The sequence below is a fragment of the Lepisosteus platostomus genome, chromosome 7, assembly GCF_059453375.1.
Source record: "Lepisosteus platostomus isolate fLepPlt1 chromosome 7, fLepPlt1.hap1, whole genome shotgun sequence".
In the NCBI taxonomy this organism is placed as follows: Eukaryota; Metazoa; Chordata; class Actinopteri; order Semionotiformes; family Lepisosteidae; genus Lepisosteus; species Lepisosteus platostomus.
Window position 1 is genome coordinate 40,136,098 of NC_142617.1, and position 19,355 is coordinate 40,155,452.

The window sequence follows — 19,355 nt, forward strand, 5'->3', positions numbered from 1 at the left end:
TTTTAATTTTGTTTTAGGGTTACACCTGTGTAAATTAAAGATTCCCCTTGGTTTTACAGTATCTGAGGGTCATTTCACAGATCCTGTATTGCAGTAGCTCTAGGAATTCTTACCTGTACTGTCACTGTATAGTTCAGGATTACTGAACAGGGACTGTGAAAAAGCTTGTAGTGGCTGATTCTTCTCCCTTTTAAGGGAGAGCAGGAACCTTAACACAGGTTTGTGTCGCAGGCAGGGGGGAGTGCGCTGCAGGGTGCACTGCTGTCCTCTGACGCGCTGTGGTCGGTGTGTTGGCAGATCGGCCGGGCCTGATGAGCGTGAAGCAGGTGGAGGAGATCCAAGACAACATCCTGCAGGCCCTGAACCTGCACCTGCAGGCCAACCACCCCGACTCGCTGTACCTCTTCCCCAAGCTGCTGCAGAAGATGGCCGACCTGCGGCAGCTGGTGACCGAGAACGCGCAGCTCGTCCAAAAAATAAAAAAGACCGAGTCTGAGACCTCACTACACCCACTCCTGCAGGAGATCTACAAAGATATGTACTAGAAAAGAATCAATCATGACAATGATCTAGAGAAATATTAATTTAAGATACAAAAGATATATATGTAAATATACGTATATGCGATGAGAGAGCTGAAGCCATGGATTTCAAGCTGTTACAACAGGACAATGACCACAGCGAAAGACTCACAAGTCTTCCGTTGCCATAGAAGGGAGTGTTAAGTCTGAAGCTGTGGGTATTTCAAAATAGTATGACATGCTGCTGCAGCCCAAGGCTCTGTGATTTTCTTTTTTGATAGATATTCATGTTTTGTAACTGATTTTTTGACCTGCCCTTAATAATCTAGCCACAGGTGGGATTTGTGCATTTGAAGAAGGAATCCCCAGGCACTAGGCCAGAGTCTGGTGTGGTTTGCTGACGTCTCAGACTTGGGAAATAAGAATAACTGGCTCAAAACTATCGGAACGTCGTGTTTCAGGATGAGGGCAATCGGGGAGTTGATCAGCCGACAGGACTACAGGCAGGATGCTGAGAGTGAAGGGTGTGTCCTGGTGTCCCTAAGGCAGTGGCGTGGACCCTTGAGAGAAATAACAGGTGGCCGGCCTCTAGAGATTCACAGAATGCAACTCTCCATTTTTCCATCAGATGTTACAGATGTTTTCAAAGCATCTGTCCCAGTAAGAGGCAGTTAACCTTGTGATGCTCATGGTCTTGCTGATTCTTCTGTTCCTTAAAGTGAGTGCTGTATCACTTGAGCCAATTTAGAGCCACAGGTGCAGTTCAGCCCTCTATATGTTTTATATTGCCCAGCACTACACTAAGGTGTTTATAGGGCTGTTCATTTTCCAACTGCCTACCTCTCTGTCTTCTCAAGATCCCAGTTTAATGAAAATTCATTGCCATTTCAGCTTAGGATGGTTTTTCCTATTTTTAATTACAATGATTTGAATCATTGTACCTGTGATTACTTTACACTACACGCATCTCTTTTTTAGGGATTTGTCTGGACAATTCGTTTAACTGCTGGTGGAACATGTGTGCAACTATACAAAATCCTCACTGTGCTAAACTGGCGCTGCGGGATGGAGATGCGAGTTAAACAGGTTCTGGATATAGTGATGTTAATCAGTAATCTCTGCCTGAAGGCTTGGTGAAGCAGAACAGTGAACACCAGTGAAGTGAAAAGCTCACTTTGTTTCTTAATTAATAAGAGTCCTTGTGTTTTTAGCTGGGAACGCAAATTAGCATATGGTAAGGTTAAAGGCATGCCATGTGATTCAAAAAAACACTGAAAACAAAAGGCCCTAGGTGTATTTAAAAGCACTTAAGTCATGTTTTGAAAGGGTGGAGAAAGGAGGCCTGTTGGAAGTCTGGTCTGGAGTCTTGCTTCCTCTTGTAACTCAAAGTGAGTTGAACCTCAGACATTCACAATGTGTGTATATATACTGTATGTTTCAATACAGTCATCTTCTCAAGTCTTTTAATGTGGACACAACAGGCATGCACTGATGTGCAGTCACCCCTTTGCTCGGGTACAGCTTGACAGTTGCCGTTAGGCCAGCACACCCCACACCAGACTGACCAGAGGATTAGTGTGATGGGGGATTTGAGTCCAGGAAACAGGCTTTGATCCTGTTGAGGTTAGTGTTGAACCTTGTAGCGGGGCAGACTTGTTATATGAGCATGCTAGAAATCTGAGTGAAATTAGGTTATTAACTGTTTTACAAAGATCAGTAAAGAGGCAGAAGCCTGCACTTCTGCCAGGCTGTTGGCTATGTCTTGCTGTGGCTGTTTGGCAGTTTGTTGTCACGACTCCTTTCTTCTGCACAATGGCACTTGCTAAGACAGTGTAGGGTATCTGTTCTCCTTGTCATAATAAGCACTTTTCATTTCATCCGCTGTAATTTTTGATTAGAACAGATATTTCCTTTTTTGAGTGGGACACATCTACAAAAACACTTGATAAAATTTTCAAATATTTTAGTCAATGCTATTTGCTTTTAAATTTTGGTCTTTGTGACTCAAATATGACTCAATAATAATTCACACTAATTCACACTAATAATATTTATAATATTATAATATTTAACTTCCATGGTGAGAGTAAGACCTTTTTCATTTCAGAGACAACAGACTATGTTATAGACCCACCTGGTGTAGAATACCCATTGTGTCTTTACGTCTTGGTTGACGAGAATGAGGAAGTGCAGAACATGCTCCTCTGAGCTGCCCACTCATTAAGCCATTTGCCATGCATACATTGTTAGATCTGCAATGACACGCATTAGGTTCAGCACCAATTGGAGGACAGGCATGTCGATCACTATTGTCACTGTAAACTGGCAAGTGCTTGGAAACTGACAGGGTTCACCGTTGTGCTGGGAGCAGAGAGAGGCCTGGCCAACTAGTTCCTGCAGCAACACAGGGTGAGCTGTGTGCTCCTGCTTGGCAAATTGCAGTCGGAAGACCCCATCACCCAGACGTGAACCGGTTGTCCATGATATGTTATAATGATTTTTATCATTATTGACAGATGCCAAAGATTGACTAGCATTCACTCTCAGAAATGAAAACTTGGCGTGATTAACATGATCTCAGCATGCAGATGCTGGCCGTTCGGAACCTTAAGTACCTATGCAGACCTTACTTTCGAAATAGTCGGCTCTTCTTTAACTGCCACTCTCCCTCAGTACGCCATACGTCAAAGTGTTATGCACAGATTTTTGCCCACATGAGGAGCAAAAAAAATTGAACCTGTGGAAGTAAAACATTACCTTAGGCACTGGAGCAAATCCACAGAAAAATAATGAAGCCATAATAAAGGTTGGAGTTTTGGATGACCTGTCAGGATTGCTCTCTTTTATATTATTTTCTCACTGTTCTTCTTTCCATACTGGAAAAGACAAAAGTTTAAAAAGTATATTGTCTGCATTCCTTACAAAACATTCTGGTCCGTATGGCAAAATAGGACATTTACTTCTGTGAATAATATAAATGCCGTAATGAGATCCTATAAACTGAATTATAAACTGACACTTTGACACCATGATTTTTTTTCACATTATTCATGAGCATGTCACCATCGCTTTCAAAGTATTTTGCTCCAGTGCATGTTTTTACTCTTTAAAATTCCATTTTAAATCGCAGAATCAAGTGTACGGACATGGCAATGTTTTTCTGTGAAAACTTTCCGCAAATGAAACTTGAACTGCGTTCTGGAGCAAAAGCCGTTGTCAGTCTGGTCTTGCCAGATCAGAATCTGATGTTGCAGTGCAATGGCCCAATTTACAGCAGACCCGCAGGAGTCCTCTGTGATGGCAATCGGGGCGCCGATGGTTCTAGTGCACTCAGTGGTCAGTCCCCCCGGAAGATGATATTTGCTCCTTTTTTGCAGCAACTTGAGCCGAAATTTCTTGTCTAGTAAACAGATGCCTCAGTGGTTCTCCCTCTGTTGCGTGGCTTTGCAGTGCAGGGGGAATAAGCACAATCTATCACACTCAGCTCCCTGTGTTTACCCGTTCGTGACCGGTGTGCTCTATTGGTTATTGGTTTGTTTGATTTCTGTTCAGCTTTGTGGACTCTGAGAACTTCGTACCTTCACCAGGCCATGAAGCCTGCTTCCTCCTTCGTGTCTGGAATCCAGGTCGATTAATGAGCTCATGTCATGGTTTGTTCTTGTGAATTAACTTGTTTTCTCATTTGTTTGTTTAATCTGTGTGTCTTAACCAACTGGCATCCAATGTTACTGTTTTATTATTACTTGTTTTACTATGTGTAACTGAAATGCACTCCAGGGAACAGCACTATCTTTTTTTTAAAGCTGAACACAAAGGTTACCGTTGCAAGCTTTTCTGCTTGTTTAGATTATATCCATGTCCCACTGAGGGGAAAAAATAACTCTTTAAAGATATGAATCAATCAATTTCAATATATACTGGGCATACCTATACTAGGCCTGAGCATTTTTGCAGTATCTCTCAGATTCACCCTTAGAATTCAGATCAATATAAGCATTTTGTGTAAAAGTGGTATCGGGACTGTGCTGTAAGCTTGCGGTAGTAAGGCTTCCTTGTGTGGGTCTGTTTGCTATTTCAAATGTTTGCTCCTTCTACACTTCCTTATAACACTTTGGCACTTTGGTTTAAATAGTGTTCAAAACATCAGAGTGGTGTGCCGTTATGGTATGTATCCACCCTGTTCACCTTTTGTTGAATCCAGTGTGTCTAGCTAAATGTCTTTTCTTTTGTTCAGATTGTTTACTTAGAACACTTGTGTCTTCTGTAATGTGGATTTCCCAGTCGTTTTCAGTTCTTATTACTTCTGTATCCTGGAGGGTGTAGGATCGCGGAAGGCTGTCCGTCCAGTGCTGTGTCTTTGAAATGGAGGCAATAGGTGTGTTTCTCGTGGGGGTGAAAACTGTCTTTTACTAAGCCAATGGGGAAGTGTTTGGAAGATGGTGGACTTTGAGATGCTTTTACTTCCCTTTTAGAAAGCAAGATGGAAAACAGTTGAATATGGGGGTCCTGGGATATGCCAACCAGTCAAAGGGCCTCACCCCGAGTGCAGGGGGACTTCATGCCCACTTGTCACCTGTCTTCACCAGTTGTCAAAGTCATGCCATAGTCAGCTGTGACTAGTGACCCAAGCAGTGGCGCACAAGTAGTTGAGTTCTGCTAGAGATCAGGCTGGGATTTGTTGGCTAGGGTGCTTTTGTGAAACAGTGACCCCTGGTGGTTTTCTGACCTGAGTCTTCAGGTTTGCATCGATGTCAGGGACAGATGCTGCTCCTCTACTCAGCACAAACTCTCCTGTAAGACACTGTGGAGTTTGCTGCAGATGAAAACATCAGCATTGTAAACCCTCGGTTTATAACGGGCTACAGATTTAACTGACAAAATCTGTTAAAGGGAAATTTTGCTGTGAAATTAGAAATAATGGCTTTTCCCTGCAACAACAAGGAAATACACAAATAAAACTAGGTAAAAATAAATACTACATAGGTTTTAAAATTGAGAAATTAATTGGTGCACTATAAGGGTAAGTCAGTTGAATGCAGTAGGTGTTTGTGTTTTGTATGATTTTAAAACTTTTATACAGTATAGTTATTATGCATGTATATCCTAAAAAGGCACAGGAACAAGTGTTAACTGCAATTGTTAAAAAAGTCAAAAGACCTTGAAAGTATATATATATAATATTTCTCATACATACTGTGTTTTTGTGATGAGAAAAAGTTAATAATAATAATAACATCACTTTATTAACCCTTTACAATTTCTTGCATAAGGAATTATCTTTTCGCATACCCCAGCTTGCTCTCCATGAGACACACAGACACACAGATAGGGAGAGAGCTTGGGGTCAGAGCGCAGGGTCTACCATTGTACGTCGCCCCTGGAACAGTTGGGGTTAAGGGCCTTGCTCAGGAGCCCAACGGAGTACGATTCCTCTGCCTACTTATTAGTGATTTAACAGACATTTGGCGATAACAAACACCCCTTTCTCCCTATTAGTCCATTAAAAAGAGGGTTTGCTGTAGCTCAGGGGATGTGCTGGTTAGAAGAGAGTTTCTGTCCTTCCTTGCCTGAGGAGAACACAGTTTGCCTACGAAGATTTAAAGAAAACATGTTGATTACAAATTGGGCAGGAATAGAATGAAAATGACAAAATGTTAAACAGTTGATGTGCATGACAATATTTCTGTCTTGTCTGTCAATGCACCAGGGGATGAACTAAGTGAAGGGAAAGAGTCTCTCAGCGTGCAGTCATTTTCCTGAAGTGTGAAGTGGTAGCCAACCACTCCAGCAAAAGCAGCTCTGAAAAACTTCTTGTGACTTGAAAGAGGAGTCCAGAAATGTCAGAAGGTGTTTTTGCTGGAATAGTTATACCTTCAGCAAATGATAATATGCACACTGAGAACTGCATTAATTCCTTCCATGATGAAGAAAAGAAAAACAATTAGTAAAAGCAAGAGATGCAGTTAACTACATGCCTATTGGTTATTTAGATGCAAATCCTGGTCTTAACATTCTGTTGCTGTGGTTGCCATTCTGTGTCTGAATCTTACTGATCTTCGCAGTCGTTTTGTAACAATGCTGCTGCAGTTAAATGACCCCCCTTACCTGCTGTCTACCTCTTCAAGTTCTTTCCTGAGACTGAACCGAGACTGAAGCCACGTCAGATCACAGAAGCTGCAGCTACAGCCAGTGGTGTCTCAGCTCAATGGGGGGAACATTGTCTGATAAGGCTGCAGAACGTTTCTTACATAGAAAGTATATATACACACATTCTATATTTTTTGCTCTTTTGATCTCTGTGGTTTTGGTTTGATTTGATATACAAGCAAGCTGGGTAAACAAAGCTGGCCATTGGAGCAGTTTAATACAGTTTCCTTATTGTATACATACAGTATGACAGACCTGAACAATTATTGATGGTTTAACTGAAGCTGATGGCGCATCTCAGGTGATATTTCTGTCAAGTGAATGTGCTTCAAAAGGTAGCATCTATTTAATTACTGTCTGTAGCGGAATTCTATTCAAAATATAATGGTATTTATTCACATTTGCCTTTTTGTGTTTTAGTTCCTTGAATGACCGACCTTACTGTCTTGCGTTTTTTCCCAGTTTCAGTTGTAACACTTTGTGGTCCCAAACCCTGATTTTGTGCTTGTTTAGACTGTCTGTCTGTGAGAAATCCCCTTGATCGTCTCATGCAAAATACTACAAATTATCCAGTTCTTGTCTTCAGTTATAATAAAGAAAAGCACGCACACAGGGCTCAGGTTCAAGCATCACCTAGAAAGCAATGCCTTGCGTTCTTTAATGAATGACTGCAGGGAGCGATGGAAGTTACAATGCTGTGAGATTTTACTTTGCTGCAGTTCTAAAACTGCTCAACAAAGCCCCACGACAATTGGTTGTCAAGATCATTTTGACAGAAGGGGATAAAATGTGTGCCCTTTCATTCACGTCCTGGGTGACCCTCATGAATGTGTGCGTTCTTTTTTTTTCATTGTAACGCTTCATTATTTTATTTTTATGAAAACATCTCATTAGTCTTTGGCGAGGAACAGTGTGAGATTGAAATTAATGTTTTGATAAAAAGGAAAAAATGGAGGTTAGCAGTGTTATTTTTTAATGAAATGCTGGATGACAGACATGCTGGATATTAGCTTCCAATAAGGGTTTTAGTTTGAGCTTTAAATTCACATTGCTATAGTCGGACCTCAGGCAGTGTCCTGCTGTGCATGAAGGCTGACTGTGATTTGGTGTAGAGGATTGCACTGGCCTCGTTGCCCCTTCTCCAGCCCCCTCAGGGGACCTCAACACCAACCTCAAGTCCAGTGTTCAGTGTCAGGGGTGTTCATTGGACAAAGCAAATATCCTCTTGGACAGTTATTCAGAACTCCATGAGGAAGATCATTCTCCCTCTGTGTTTTAGGAACAAAGACCTGTGTTCACTAAATGTGGCTCCTCTTACTCTGAAGCTATAAATGGCACAGTTCTCCATCACCTGAATCCTTTGCTTTTCTCCTTACATGAAGTGTGGGGTTCCACCTTCTCGACCAGTATTTCAGACAACAGCAGACCTCATGTGAACATATTGTAAGAACGGTACAGAGACATCTTAGAAGTGTATCTACTTTTGAAGTACTATAGCTTCAAAGGCAGGGCGAATGAGAGTACAGGATGAGCATGTACAGTAGAACGGCTCTGTAGAAGCTCCCTTTAAGGCTAGAGCTGTCTTTCCATAAAAAGGTTTTAAAAGAATATAGAAAAGGAGTTCTGTTTTCTGTGCCATCTGTGTTTACTGTCAAACTGTCGCAACAAAAAGAGGGACCTTAATACTCAAAAGTGGAAGACTGTAACTTTTAATTCTAAGCCTGGTGATCCATTCCTGTTTATTTTTTTAATGAATATTTTGTGCTGCACATTGTTTCAGGGACTTGGCTAACGCTGAGTTGGCCCAGTGATGTTGCAGCCCTTAAAATGGCTTCAGTGCCCAGGCAAAGGATTGAAGGATTGCTGACCGTTTCCTTTGATCCCAGTGCAGTTTGGTGGTGTCTGGCATTGCACAACGACAGCAGGCTCCTGTTTGTGGTGTACCTCTTGCTATTGTCTGCTTTCTATGTAAGAAAGGTCAAGGACAATGATCATGCCGGCAGTCAGGGCGCAGTGCCAGGAACAGCCGTGAGAATTTCCTTCTCATATGCAGCAGCTCTTCAGGCACACCTCATTCTTGACCTCAGATCCCCCATCATTGAGCCCCTGGGGGTCTCCACCGTGGGTTTGTGGTGAGGAGTTAATGTTCACCTTCCAGCTCGAAGCCTTCACAGGATTAGGCCAAAACCTAAGAGTAAAAGTGCAGAATAATTAATCAGTGCCTCCCTGCGTCCTCACGTAAAGGCAAGAGTTACATTGTTGTCGTCTCTGTCGACAGGTGTTAGTTATGATCCCAGGCCTTCAGAAAGCACAAAATATGGGGACGTGTACTTCTAAGAAAGCGAAGTGAGACCCAAGGAATTCTTTTGGAAAGAAAAAAAATTATCTTCACATGCAATGAGTATTCACTTTACGTTCTCCCTTAATTCAGCTGCTTTTCCCTTTCCAGGTCGATGCTGATACGTGTCCAAGGTCCATCTCTGGATTTACTAATAGCAGGTGTTGCTATAAAACTGATCTTTGTGTTGTGTGTTTAGTAGTGTTTATTTTTCATACAGATATTCTGAAACAATGGGTTCCTTTGTATCAATAAGACCCCTGTTCAGTCATAAGAGAGGCATTGTCAGCTGTGAATTTCCTATCAGTAGCACTCTGAATAATGGAACTGAGTAATAAACTGTACGTTTATCAAAAAACATTGTGCCCATTGCTTGCTAAACAATGACCATTAGAGTCTTCAGCAATCAGTGGAAAGATTACAGTTCTGAACAAATGGACAACCTTTTGTACTTTTTTTCAAGAAATCATCCTAACTTTATTACTCTGAATTGCTGTATTCGTTCACAGCAGTGGGGGTCAAATGTACTTTGATCCAAATGGAAACATTACTAAACAGTGACAACAATTAATCTATTCTTGCACATGTTAGAAATGTTTTTTTATTTTTTTAAATGATGATATTGTAAATATACAGTGTTGCTGAGCAAATGTATACACTCCATAATACTTGAGAAGATACTCCTAGATATTTTAATTAAAGAATAAACCTCAATTTTATCATTTTTGACTGTTGTTTTTATTTACATTCCTCTGCCCCCCATGGCACTATTCCATTGATTATTCCAGCAATCCCTCCAGATGAAGAAGAGGATCTGAAACCCAGGTAATTCTAATCCAGTGGGTTCACAAGTGCGTTTGCTAGTGTGCCGTCCGATGCAAAGCAGCTCTTTAGTTTGCACAGAAGAGTGATGATGGTGATGAGTTGCATTAATGAGCTCCTTGAGCATGCCAGCTCAGTATGCTTTTATGTGGTAACAGAATGTGATGTGCCAAACTGTAGGCAATGAATGTTGAAGATGCTGCTCTTCCTGTGAGAGAGCATCCATCATGGACTTCCCCGTCTCCATATATTTCTATGGTTTAGTCTGTACAGAGCACAAATACTAAGCTGAAGATTGAGTGATTGCTCCATCTGTGTTTTCAAGTTCACAGATCTTATGACATTTGGAAGCACTACCACTGTCTGCACAAATTAAAAGTTGTCAAAGCTGTGATGAAGTAGCCCTGTTTTGTGCCATATACTTTGGGCGAGGTTGCCACGAGCCTCATCAGGAATAAGTGCCTTTCCCATAAGAGATTGATTTTAGCAGTTTAGTCCCTGCTTAATAGCATAAAACTAGAGCTGTGCATTAAGAGCATAGAAACAGAACTAGCTCACTGGCTGTGATGAATTGGTATCGGAAGTTAAAACCACATCAAGTCACTTTTGTGTTAGACAACATAGGGACAACAAAGACGTTTTATACAGCATATGTACCACGTGAACAATACACTTGTGTTTTTTGAAGATGCCTATATTTGTCAACTATTTTAAATATGCTGGTAGTTAATATAACAGCTGCGCTTCATATCTAATATATTAATAGCATTATTGTATTAAATGGAAATTGATTTTAGTCTAGATTTTAGTCTATACTGATGTATACAGTATATGATGTATATACTGATGATCATATCTCAGTATGGATGAACTGAAGATACAAGTGTTGTAGCAACAAATAATGCAAATGAAATATAATAACAGGCAGGTGCACACTTATATGAATCTGCCATGAGTTCTGACTGTTTTTGTAGTTAGATTTAAGAAGGGAAAATAACATTTTTGTGGGAGTGTTCAATATATAATCACTCCCACCCACCTGTTCAATCAAAGATCTTCTTAGTAAAAAATAAATGAATAAAGGGACCAAGTTTAGAATGAACTGCATAAAGTTGTTGAAAATCACATAACTAGGATTAGTAAACTCTGGTGATTAACAGCCCAGTTGAAACAAGAACATAAGTGAAACAAGTCATAGTGATGAACCAGGGTTGGAAACTACTGTTGTAATGGGAATAATAATGTAATATTCAATAATTGTACTTTGCCCATCATGTACAAAAACATAAAACTTTGTTGCAGCCCTGTCTTTACATTTCATACACTATTCGGTGAAATGTTGGGTGTCTTCCTCAAATACCTACAGACACGTGTTTCTCATTCCCTCCCACTCACTCAGGGGCCAATGACAGTTTTGCTGAGACAAGGGGGGCAGGATAAGTTCTGAAATTTTAAATCCCTATTGGTACTTCCCAAACACCCAGCCTTTTATTGGTTCAGAGATGCCTATGGTTCTTCCTTGCCCATTGGTCAGTCTAGCTGTAAATTGACACCCAGTGTCTATAAAACCCTGTTCAGAGGGGCGTAATAGCTATCGGAGTGTTTTTGGAAGATGGAAAGCAGATCAGACTTTACAGCGCAAGGGCTGGGTACCAGCAGCGTAGTTCTTTGCAGGTAGGGCTCGTTAGTTGGGAAACCTCAATCTGTTTTGTATTAAGTTGGTCGCTTTCTTAAAAAAAAGTTTATTTTCCGTGTCACTTATTCATCTATACAGTTAAAATAGTCACTGTCATGCACTGACAGTTGACCGCAATACTAGTAGGATTAACAACCTCAGGAGGTAAAAAGCACTTGCTACTTGATTTTAAGAAGCCACCTGAGCACGAAATAGCCTTTAAGGATATTGCAGCTTTCTTGACAGGTTGTCTAGACTTGCCTCTGTCCCTTCTACACAAACCTAACCCCTTAAATTCCAGCGCCCCTGCAGACGAAGGAATCACAATACGCATCTTCCCCTTCTGTCAGAGGGGGAAAAAATTGGTTTACTCCACGTTTTTATTGTTTGCTGCATCTGACAACTCAAATCTCGTTTTCCACTACTCCGGGGAGGTTAAGGCTGGGTGTTTTGGGGGGTGCCGACTGCGGGGTTCCCTGCTGGTGCTGATTGGACGCCGCGCCGTGGTGACGCGCTCCGGCCTGGGCGAGCGGCGCAGTCCGGGCGGGCGGTTTCAGTTTTCACCCGGGCGACCGTCTCGTCGACTCTGGGGGTGGGAGGCTTGGCTGAGATGGAGCGGACTGGCTTTACTTGCAGAGCAAACGGCAAACGGGTTCCGCTGGCAGGCAGGGCGCCTTGCAGGTAGGGATTTTGTGGAAAGTCGATTTCCTCTCGAGTATGTAGCCGTCTCAACTTTGAGTACTACAAGTTCATGTGGTGGTTGGGAAAGTGCCATACTCCAGAGTTCTGATCCTGTTTACATCCGGTTTAGTAGTACAAAGGGGGTCGGGACACTCCTGCAACTTTGTTTTGGAGTTTTTTTCCAACACCCCGAGGGAGTTGTCCTTTTACTTGTGCGCTGACTTACCAATACTAAGGATAAATGTTAGCGGTTTAGGCATTGCTTCTATTAACACTCCCACCTCCCTGTAACTTTAACCATTTTGTGTAGGTGTAACTAATTCAACTTCGAATTAACCTATTTTTATTTACTTCCTTAACATTACGTCTCTTAACATTTTTGCTTCCTAATGATTTAGGGTGTAAATAAAAATAACTGTTTATATCTTGAGTCATTTGGAACGGGTGATTAGTGTAACTTTCAACGTTGTACTGGATCTGATAAGGCATTGGAAAAATAAGATTCATATTTCAAGGTTTAAAGAGGAGCTCTAAAATTGCTGATAGTTCTTGCGCCCTCTGCTGGCTTAATTTTCCTGGTTTGACGGCTAAGCTTCTCTAAACTTCAAACTGCACAGGATACTGTAGCAAAGTTACAGGCTTGCTTTATTTACCTTCCTCTTTTAGAGCAGCGGTTGTTGTTAAAAATCGGTTACCGACAAGTCCAGGAGGAGACGTGTTTTGCGTTCAAATCGATTAAGGACTGAAGTGTTGACTCTCGGTTGTCTAATGACCGTGCTTTTTCTGTTGCTGCTCATTTTCTTTTGACTCCTGGAGAGGCACATTTGCCTCTTAAATCTAGTCTTAAAACCTCACTTTTTTTTTTATAAGGCCTGTGTCTGATTTTATTTATCCTGCAAATCTTCCTTTTGGCTACTTTTTGTATTTTCATCACTATGTAAAGTGACCTTCAGTTTGAAAAGGTGCTTAATAAAGTGTTGTTAGATCACTTTATTAGTCATACACAATTTTTTGAATACCCCAGTTTGCTCTCCATGAGGCACACAGACTGGGAGAGAAGCTTGCGGTACCCCTGGAGCAGCTGGGGTTAAGGGCCTTGCTCAGGTGCCCAACAGAGTAGGATTCCTCTGCCGGCTGTGGGATTTGAACTGGCAACCTTCCAGCCACACCTGCAGATGTAGTGCCACCGCTCTGCCCTTAAGTTCATGTGGTATAATGTGATCTTGCTTATCTTTCATTTTACAATGTGTTCTGCTTTTAAAGGCGTTGCTTTGACTAACTGTGGCTTTTTTTTTTAGGCAGTTCATCAATGGTTGTTGTCGATTTGGTTCCAACTGTCATTTTTCCCATGAGTTGCCGGTGCTGAAGTCCACACAGATCTGCAAGTACTTTCAGAAAGGAGGCTGCTGGTTTGGTGACAGGTGCAGGTATGGACAATGGTCGCGTTGCTTATCAAAGCATGCAGGTCTTAGTGTTGCTGCTTGATTTCAAGTGAATACACAAGCTTTTTTTACATATTTCAACATTATCCTGCTTCATCAAAATGAGACTGAGTGGACAAATACAGCAAAAAATGTTCCCCACTGTTTCTTCCTTATGACCCCCTAATAGTCAAATGGCTACAATAGGATCTGTACTATAACTGACTGCAGTAGTATAGAACAGTAGTTCTCAAACTTTTTGGGCCAAGTACCACCCCTGATCAAACCAAGCATCTATGTACCACCTACAAGTGATCTTCTCTTAGGGCCCCCCAGAAAATCGAAACGACCAACATGAGCATGTGCGCGCACCCACTCACATACACATATAATGAATATTATAATAATTAGCTATGTGATATGGTGGCTTCTCAAAGCGCTTTACAGAATGACAAAAGGAACAACAATTAAAATAAACAATAAAAAAGCACCATTTCAGTGAGAGGTGTGAGCCTGTTTAGTCGAGCAAAGCAGATGTGAATTGTATCAAGGCTTGACCAATGAATTCACAACAGGGTCTAACGGATTTTAAATCGTCTGGCATTTCCTTGACGGCCAAGGCCTCGCAGTGGATGCTGCAGTTCATATCTGGAGCAACCTCTCTAATTCGTGCGACTACACCGCTGTTTCGGCTTGTCATTGCTTTAGCACTGTCCGTACAAACTCCAACACATTTTATCCGGTCGATGCCATTCTCTTTGATAAATTAATTCAGAAGCTGAGATGTGCTCTCCTGTAGTTCCTGTTGGTAGCGGCTTGCAGAACAGAAAGTCCTCATGGGACATGCCCTCAAGCTCATATAGAATGTAAATGAGCAAATTGGCCAAATCAATTATATTTATAGACTCGCCTAATTGCCGTGAGGAGCATCTGCTCATCTTAACGCGCTCTATCAGCGTACTTTTGACATCTGCTGTATTGATAATTCTATGAGTGACTGTCTTTCGGAGGGGGCAGCAGGTTGAGCTGTTCAGCAGCTTCTTCTCCACTCATAATACACGTCAGCTCTTTTCCCAGCGGTAAACAAAGTTCTTCACAAGTAGTGTGGAGCTTACCTGCTTTAGCAATCTGCAAGCTTGTATTTTTCCCCGTTTCCGTTTCAGGAGTTTCTCAGAAGTTAGTTAACCTAGAACAGTTCTTAAATATTTTTCTGTTGTCTCACGCTTTCCTGTCCTCACAAGATTTCCAGTGTTCGTAGTATGCGTTCCTGTGCTTACAACATTGGCATCGTTCTAAAATCACGCACATTCTCTTACCTCCCTATTTGCTGGAGAAGAACTGACCAATTGCATTTTGTAGCACACATTCCTATAGAATGGTTTAGAATTACATTGTAGCTCTTGTGTCCACTCAAGTATAAGTGCGCGCTGTATCATAGTATGTAGGCTGTGTATTTGACAAACTAATTTTATTAAAATAGTAAATATGAAAAGCCGTCCCAATTTCAGTGCACACAGAGTTCTGGGGTCATATGGCGTACCGCCTGGCGGCGCTCCACGTGTACCACAGCTCAAGAACCACTGGTATAGAATATCAAGCCTCCAACTCCTAGGCTGAGCTAGTTTGAGACCAAGTACTCCAGTACTTCAAATTTGCCTTATGTTCTATGTAAGAGCCTCTAAACAGCACTTTGCAGTGACCCAGGCCTGGTCTTTCTGTTGTGGAAGCACTTGCTGGAGTTGGCCAAGTGTGAATGAAGTTGAATTCTGCTGTTTAACATCTGGGCGGTTTGTGAAGCAGTGTTTTCATGTCCATTGCTCACAGTTTAAAGTAGGGTTTAGCTCTCTTTAACAGATCTGACTAGTTTTAGTCAGCATGTATGAGTCCTTCTAAAATAGTATTTTAAAACTATTTTGGGACATAATTTGACGTTTCAGTGAGCCAGACAATACTTTAATAAACTTTTGTTGCTTTATATGCCTTTACTGTGGAGGGATCTTTTTTCTTAATCTAGTTTTTTAAGCAAGACTTTAAGGTGCAATAACACTTAAACTGTGTAATTTCTGCAAGCTTTGCTTTCTTGCACAAGATTTTGTGGTGTAGTGGTGTTTGTATGCAGTTTCTGGTATGAGGGGGGGGGAATGCAAATTTTGTTCGTGCTCTTCTAGCTTTCTGAATATTTCACAATGTGAAGATGAACACCCTGAAACTGCTCAGCCAACTTGCTCATCATTTTCAAAGTTCTGCCCTGGAAGATGTGCAAGGTTGAAGACTGGACAGATGAGTTGGGTTTAACTGGGTTGTTTGTAGTGGAGGTGTGATTAGCAGCTCATTCTTTGGGATATGTGGGTGAAGACGGTGTATTAGACCCAGAGGGGTCAAGAAGCTTGGGTTTAGCTTGGCTTTGTCCCAAATGGATAACTTCAATAGGAGGTGCTCAGATACTTGGCAGTGAGGACCATTGTGTATATAAAGTCAAATTGGTGTTTGCTAGATATCAACATGTTCTTCAGCCTGATGGGGGTGCTGTTGGGAGCAGACGGGGTTCAGCACCTGCTCTCCAGCCCATCTGGGAGGGCAGTGTGCTCCAGAACCGCCGTGGCTCCGAGCCCTCCATCTCCATGGCCCGGGGGAGCTATGCCAGGAACCGCAGAGGGTCCGAACCCCTGGTGGCAAGCTTTGCCAGTCAGCAGCGCAACTTCGAGCGGCTGAGTGTGGAGATCAAAGAGGAAGAGGAGCATGCCGCTGCCGAGGGGGCACCCACAGAGCAGGAGCAAAGTGAGTACGCACTCGGCTGCGGGCATGCTGTAACCTGCTGTTTTGCATGGGGTTATGGGCCCATGGATGGAAATCCCTCCACTGGGCCTTCATTACAAATCATTTGTACCTATTTGGGTATACAGACAAATCTTTTAACTAACTGAATTTTCATATCTTGCAGAGTTGCAGATGCAGAACAGTCTTGCAGTATCCCATAATGTCCCTCAGCCCATTGATGGGGCCACATCCGATGTGGCTTCTATGCCTTTACTCGCTGTCGCAGGCGTTGCACTAGAAGATAGCAGGGGCTCTGCTTCTGGGATGGTATGCAGTCAATTCATTTTAAAGTCCTGAAATGCTGTTGCTTGGCAGTGACTGGAAGAACTGGGCGCTCTAGTATTCCAAACATTTAAAGCTTAACATGAAGCTTGAACTGTGTCCAGCAGGTGGCAAGTCAGAGGGGTGCAGCACCTTCAGAGAGCAGAGCACAGGCAGAGAGGTCGGCAGCAGAAGCCTATGACCAGAGTAAGGACGTGACCTGTGGGATCTGCATGGACAAGGTGTACGAGAAGCCCACCCCCCAGGAGCGGCGTTTCGGCATCCTGCCTAACTGTTGTCATGCCTTTTGTCTGGGCTGCATTGTCACCTGGAGGAAGACCAAGGACTTCCAGAATGAAGTCGTCAAGTAAGAAACTGCCTTAATCTGCATGATGCTCCCAGTTAAGCTTTAAGACCCCTTAGGTTCCTCCACACGGCAGGTATTTTAAAGTGGTAAATGCCTATCCAAGAATTTAATTTTGTCCACTTCCAGGTCTTGTCCTCAATGCAGGGTAAAGTCAACTTTCTATATCCCCAACAAGTACTGGGTCAGAGAGGGTGAGCAGAAGGAAACTCTGATTTCCAGTTTCAAGGAGAAATCCAGGTAGGGTCTTTGGATTTCACAGTACATTCCTGGTAGTGAACAAGCAATGCAGAGAGTTGGCTGTATTACTTAGCATCATGGGTTTTTGTTGTAGGAAAATAAGGTGCGGTTTTTTCACGCGGCATGGAAGCTGTCCCTTCAAATCGGAATGCATCTACTTGCATGAGCTGCCCCGGGGACAAAGGCCACGCCGACTGCGCCGCTCCACTCCGGTATGCGTACAGGAGGTACCTGAAAGCAGGTGTATTGAAGTCCAGTGTGCCGTGTTGTAGATCTTTTGGTGTCAAACGAGTTGACTTCATCCATTGGGTTGGTTCTAATTACATCTTTGACTTGCTTTGTAACAAGCCAGAGAATTTTGTATCTTGTTCTTCTAGCCAAATGTGCAGATTTGTTCCTGGTGCTGTTAGTAGCACTAATGTTGCTTTCTAGATGTAATGTTTACATAGCACTCCATTAACCTAGAAGCACAATTTGAATTAAATACTTTTTTTTTTGGTGGGGGTGTAGGGCTAATAAAACTTTAAAACCCCCTGCTCTAAAGGCTGCAAGTTCAGATCTAGTTACCAGCCATGCCCAGGCTGTGAGCTTGAGCTCTTTCAAGAAATGGCTATAGGAGATCCTTGGGTTGATGGGGCATTCATCCAGACAATCTGAATGAGCCAGATGCTCCTCATGTAAAACCTTTGGTTGACCATTCACCCTTGGGGGAAAAAAAGCTTTCAAGTGCTTTTTCTTAGCCCTACCAGGTGAACCTGGAGGATGCGGACAGTGACAGTATGCACCTCCTGCAGTACGTCATTACTCTGGCCCTACTGGACAATGACGAGGATGAAGAGTTTCTGGATGACTACTTCTCTCTACTCCTGGATGGTCCAGACCTCTACTGAGCCAGGAGGAAGTAGCCCCATTGTGCCTGCAGGGGCCCAGAGCAGTATGAAATCCCAGGCCTAGTAGCCAAGGCTGTCATGTGCTCCATTCATGGTAGCAATTCAAGTCTCTTTATTTAGCTACCTGATGGTGTAGCCGTCTATGTAAAAGTAACCTTGGCTGAATTTCTTTCTGTCTTGATTCCCATTTTCATAACTGAATGACTCCAATTTTTTTTTAATGTTCACAGTCCTGTTTTTTAACTTTAGTCCAATTTTTATTTGCCTCCTTATTGCTATTCTGTCAATCTTTCAATTGCCAAGGCTTACTGGAGTCTGTAGCAATCTATGGGCTGCCTTTGGATATGGGTTTTTTTTGTAGCAGGTTTACGCCCTGTGTACTCTTGTAAACTGGACTAACATTCTCCTGGAGGCAACAGGGAGGAGATGCTACGTTACTCAAAGCTGCTGTGACATTTGGATGACTTGTAGTTAAATTTGTTCAAAATGTTGGGGAAAAAATGTCAAATTATTAATCCTATCGCTTTATCACATTGTTTAAAAAAAATGCATGCTTGTCTGTGCTTTGTCATGACACAGTCACTAGAGTTGTCTGCAGTATTGAGCTGAGCCTGGCACTGGATAAAACCCCCACCCACCCCTTTCTTTTTGGTTTGGACTCATCTGAGAAAATTGTAAAGTCTTTGTTCAGGAAGCTGTGTAATGTGTGAAAGTGAGTTTTAAAAGTTAATTGAGTGGGGCATAGTTTTTTTTATGTAATTCTGCCTAGACGGGTGAAGTTTAAGCTGTTCAGCTTGCCCTTTTCCAGTTCCTTTTCCTCTTCCATGCTGCTGGTTTAAGCTTCAGTGTCCGATACGGTTTCCACTAGCTCTCCCTCACTCTGTATGAAAGCAGTGTTCTGAATCGGCAGGCATTCTGAGGTCTTTAACTTAATGCAGTGTTAATGTGGCAGGCTTACTGTACAGATTGAGGGTCTACTAGACTTTTATAACTTTTTATATGATTGTATTCACCAAAAAAAAAGAATAAAACATGTTTCACAACTCCTGAGTCTTTGTTTTACTTCTATGGCTTCCTTGATGATTTACTGAAGCTGGCTTCACCTTGGATTCCAGTTTGTGGTTAAACTGCGACTTGCAGCTTACTAATAAAATGGGAAGTCTATGAAACTTTGTGCT

The 19,355-nt window shown here is 42.3% G+C and overlaps 2 protein-coding genes across 9 annotated transcripts in view; both read left to right on the forward strand.

Moving 5' to 3' along the window:
• The window catches only part of ppardb (peroxisome proliferator-activated receptor delta b), a 32,219-nt gene extending 22,489 nt beyond the window's left edge, over positions 1-9,730 (forward strand). For 3 of the 4 annotated variants that reach the window (XM_088640298.1, XM_088640300.1, XM_088640299.1), the window contains exons 8-9: positions 298-534; positions 855-9,730. In XM_088640298.1, coding sequence (XP_088496424.1) covers positions 298-534; positions 855-922 — 305 coding nt within the window. In that variant the 3' untranslated portion in view covers positions 923-9,730. Of the gene's footprint in view, positions 1-297 lie in introns of all 4 variants that reach the window. The other variant, XM_088640301.1, reaches the window with a different exon arrangement.
• A 1,639-nt stretch (positions 9,731-11,369) lies between these two features.
• mkrn4 (makorin, ring finger protein, 4) lies at positions 11,370-19,220 on the forward strand. 5 transcript variants are annotated; one of them, XM_088640304.1, is made up of 8 exons: positions 11,370-11,502; positions 13,483-13,611; positions 16,100-16,383; positions 16,547-16,689; positions 16,809-17,050; positions 17,177-17,287; positions 17,382-17,514; positions 18,028-19,220. In XM_088640304.1, exons 1-8 carry the CDS (start codon positions 11,441-11,443, stop codon positions 18,175-18,177), a joined length of 1,254 nt encoding a protein of 417 aa, XP_088496430.1. In that variant the 5' UTR covers positions 11,370-11,440; the 3' UTR covers positions 18,178-19,220. The 5 variants fall into 5 exon arrangements, with proteins under 5 accessions (XP_088496430.1, XP_088496432.1, XP_088496428.1 ...); XM_088640306.1 differs by lacking the exon at positions 11,370-11,502 and adding an exon at positions 12,008-12,184 and having other exon boundaries at positions 16,574-16,689; XM_088640302.1 differs by lacking the exon at positions 11,370-11,502 and adding an exon at positions 12,015-12,184.
• The last annotated feature ends 135 nt before the right edge of the window (positions 19,221-19,355 follow it).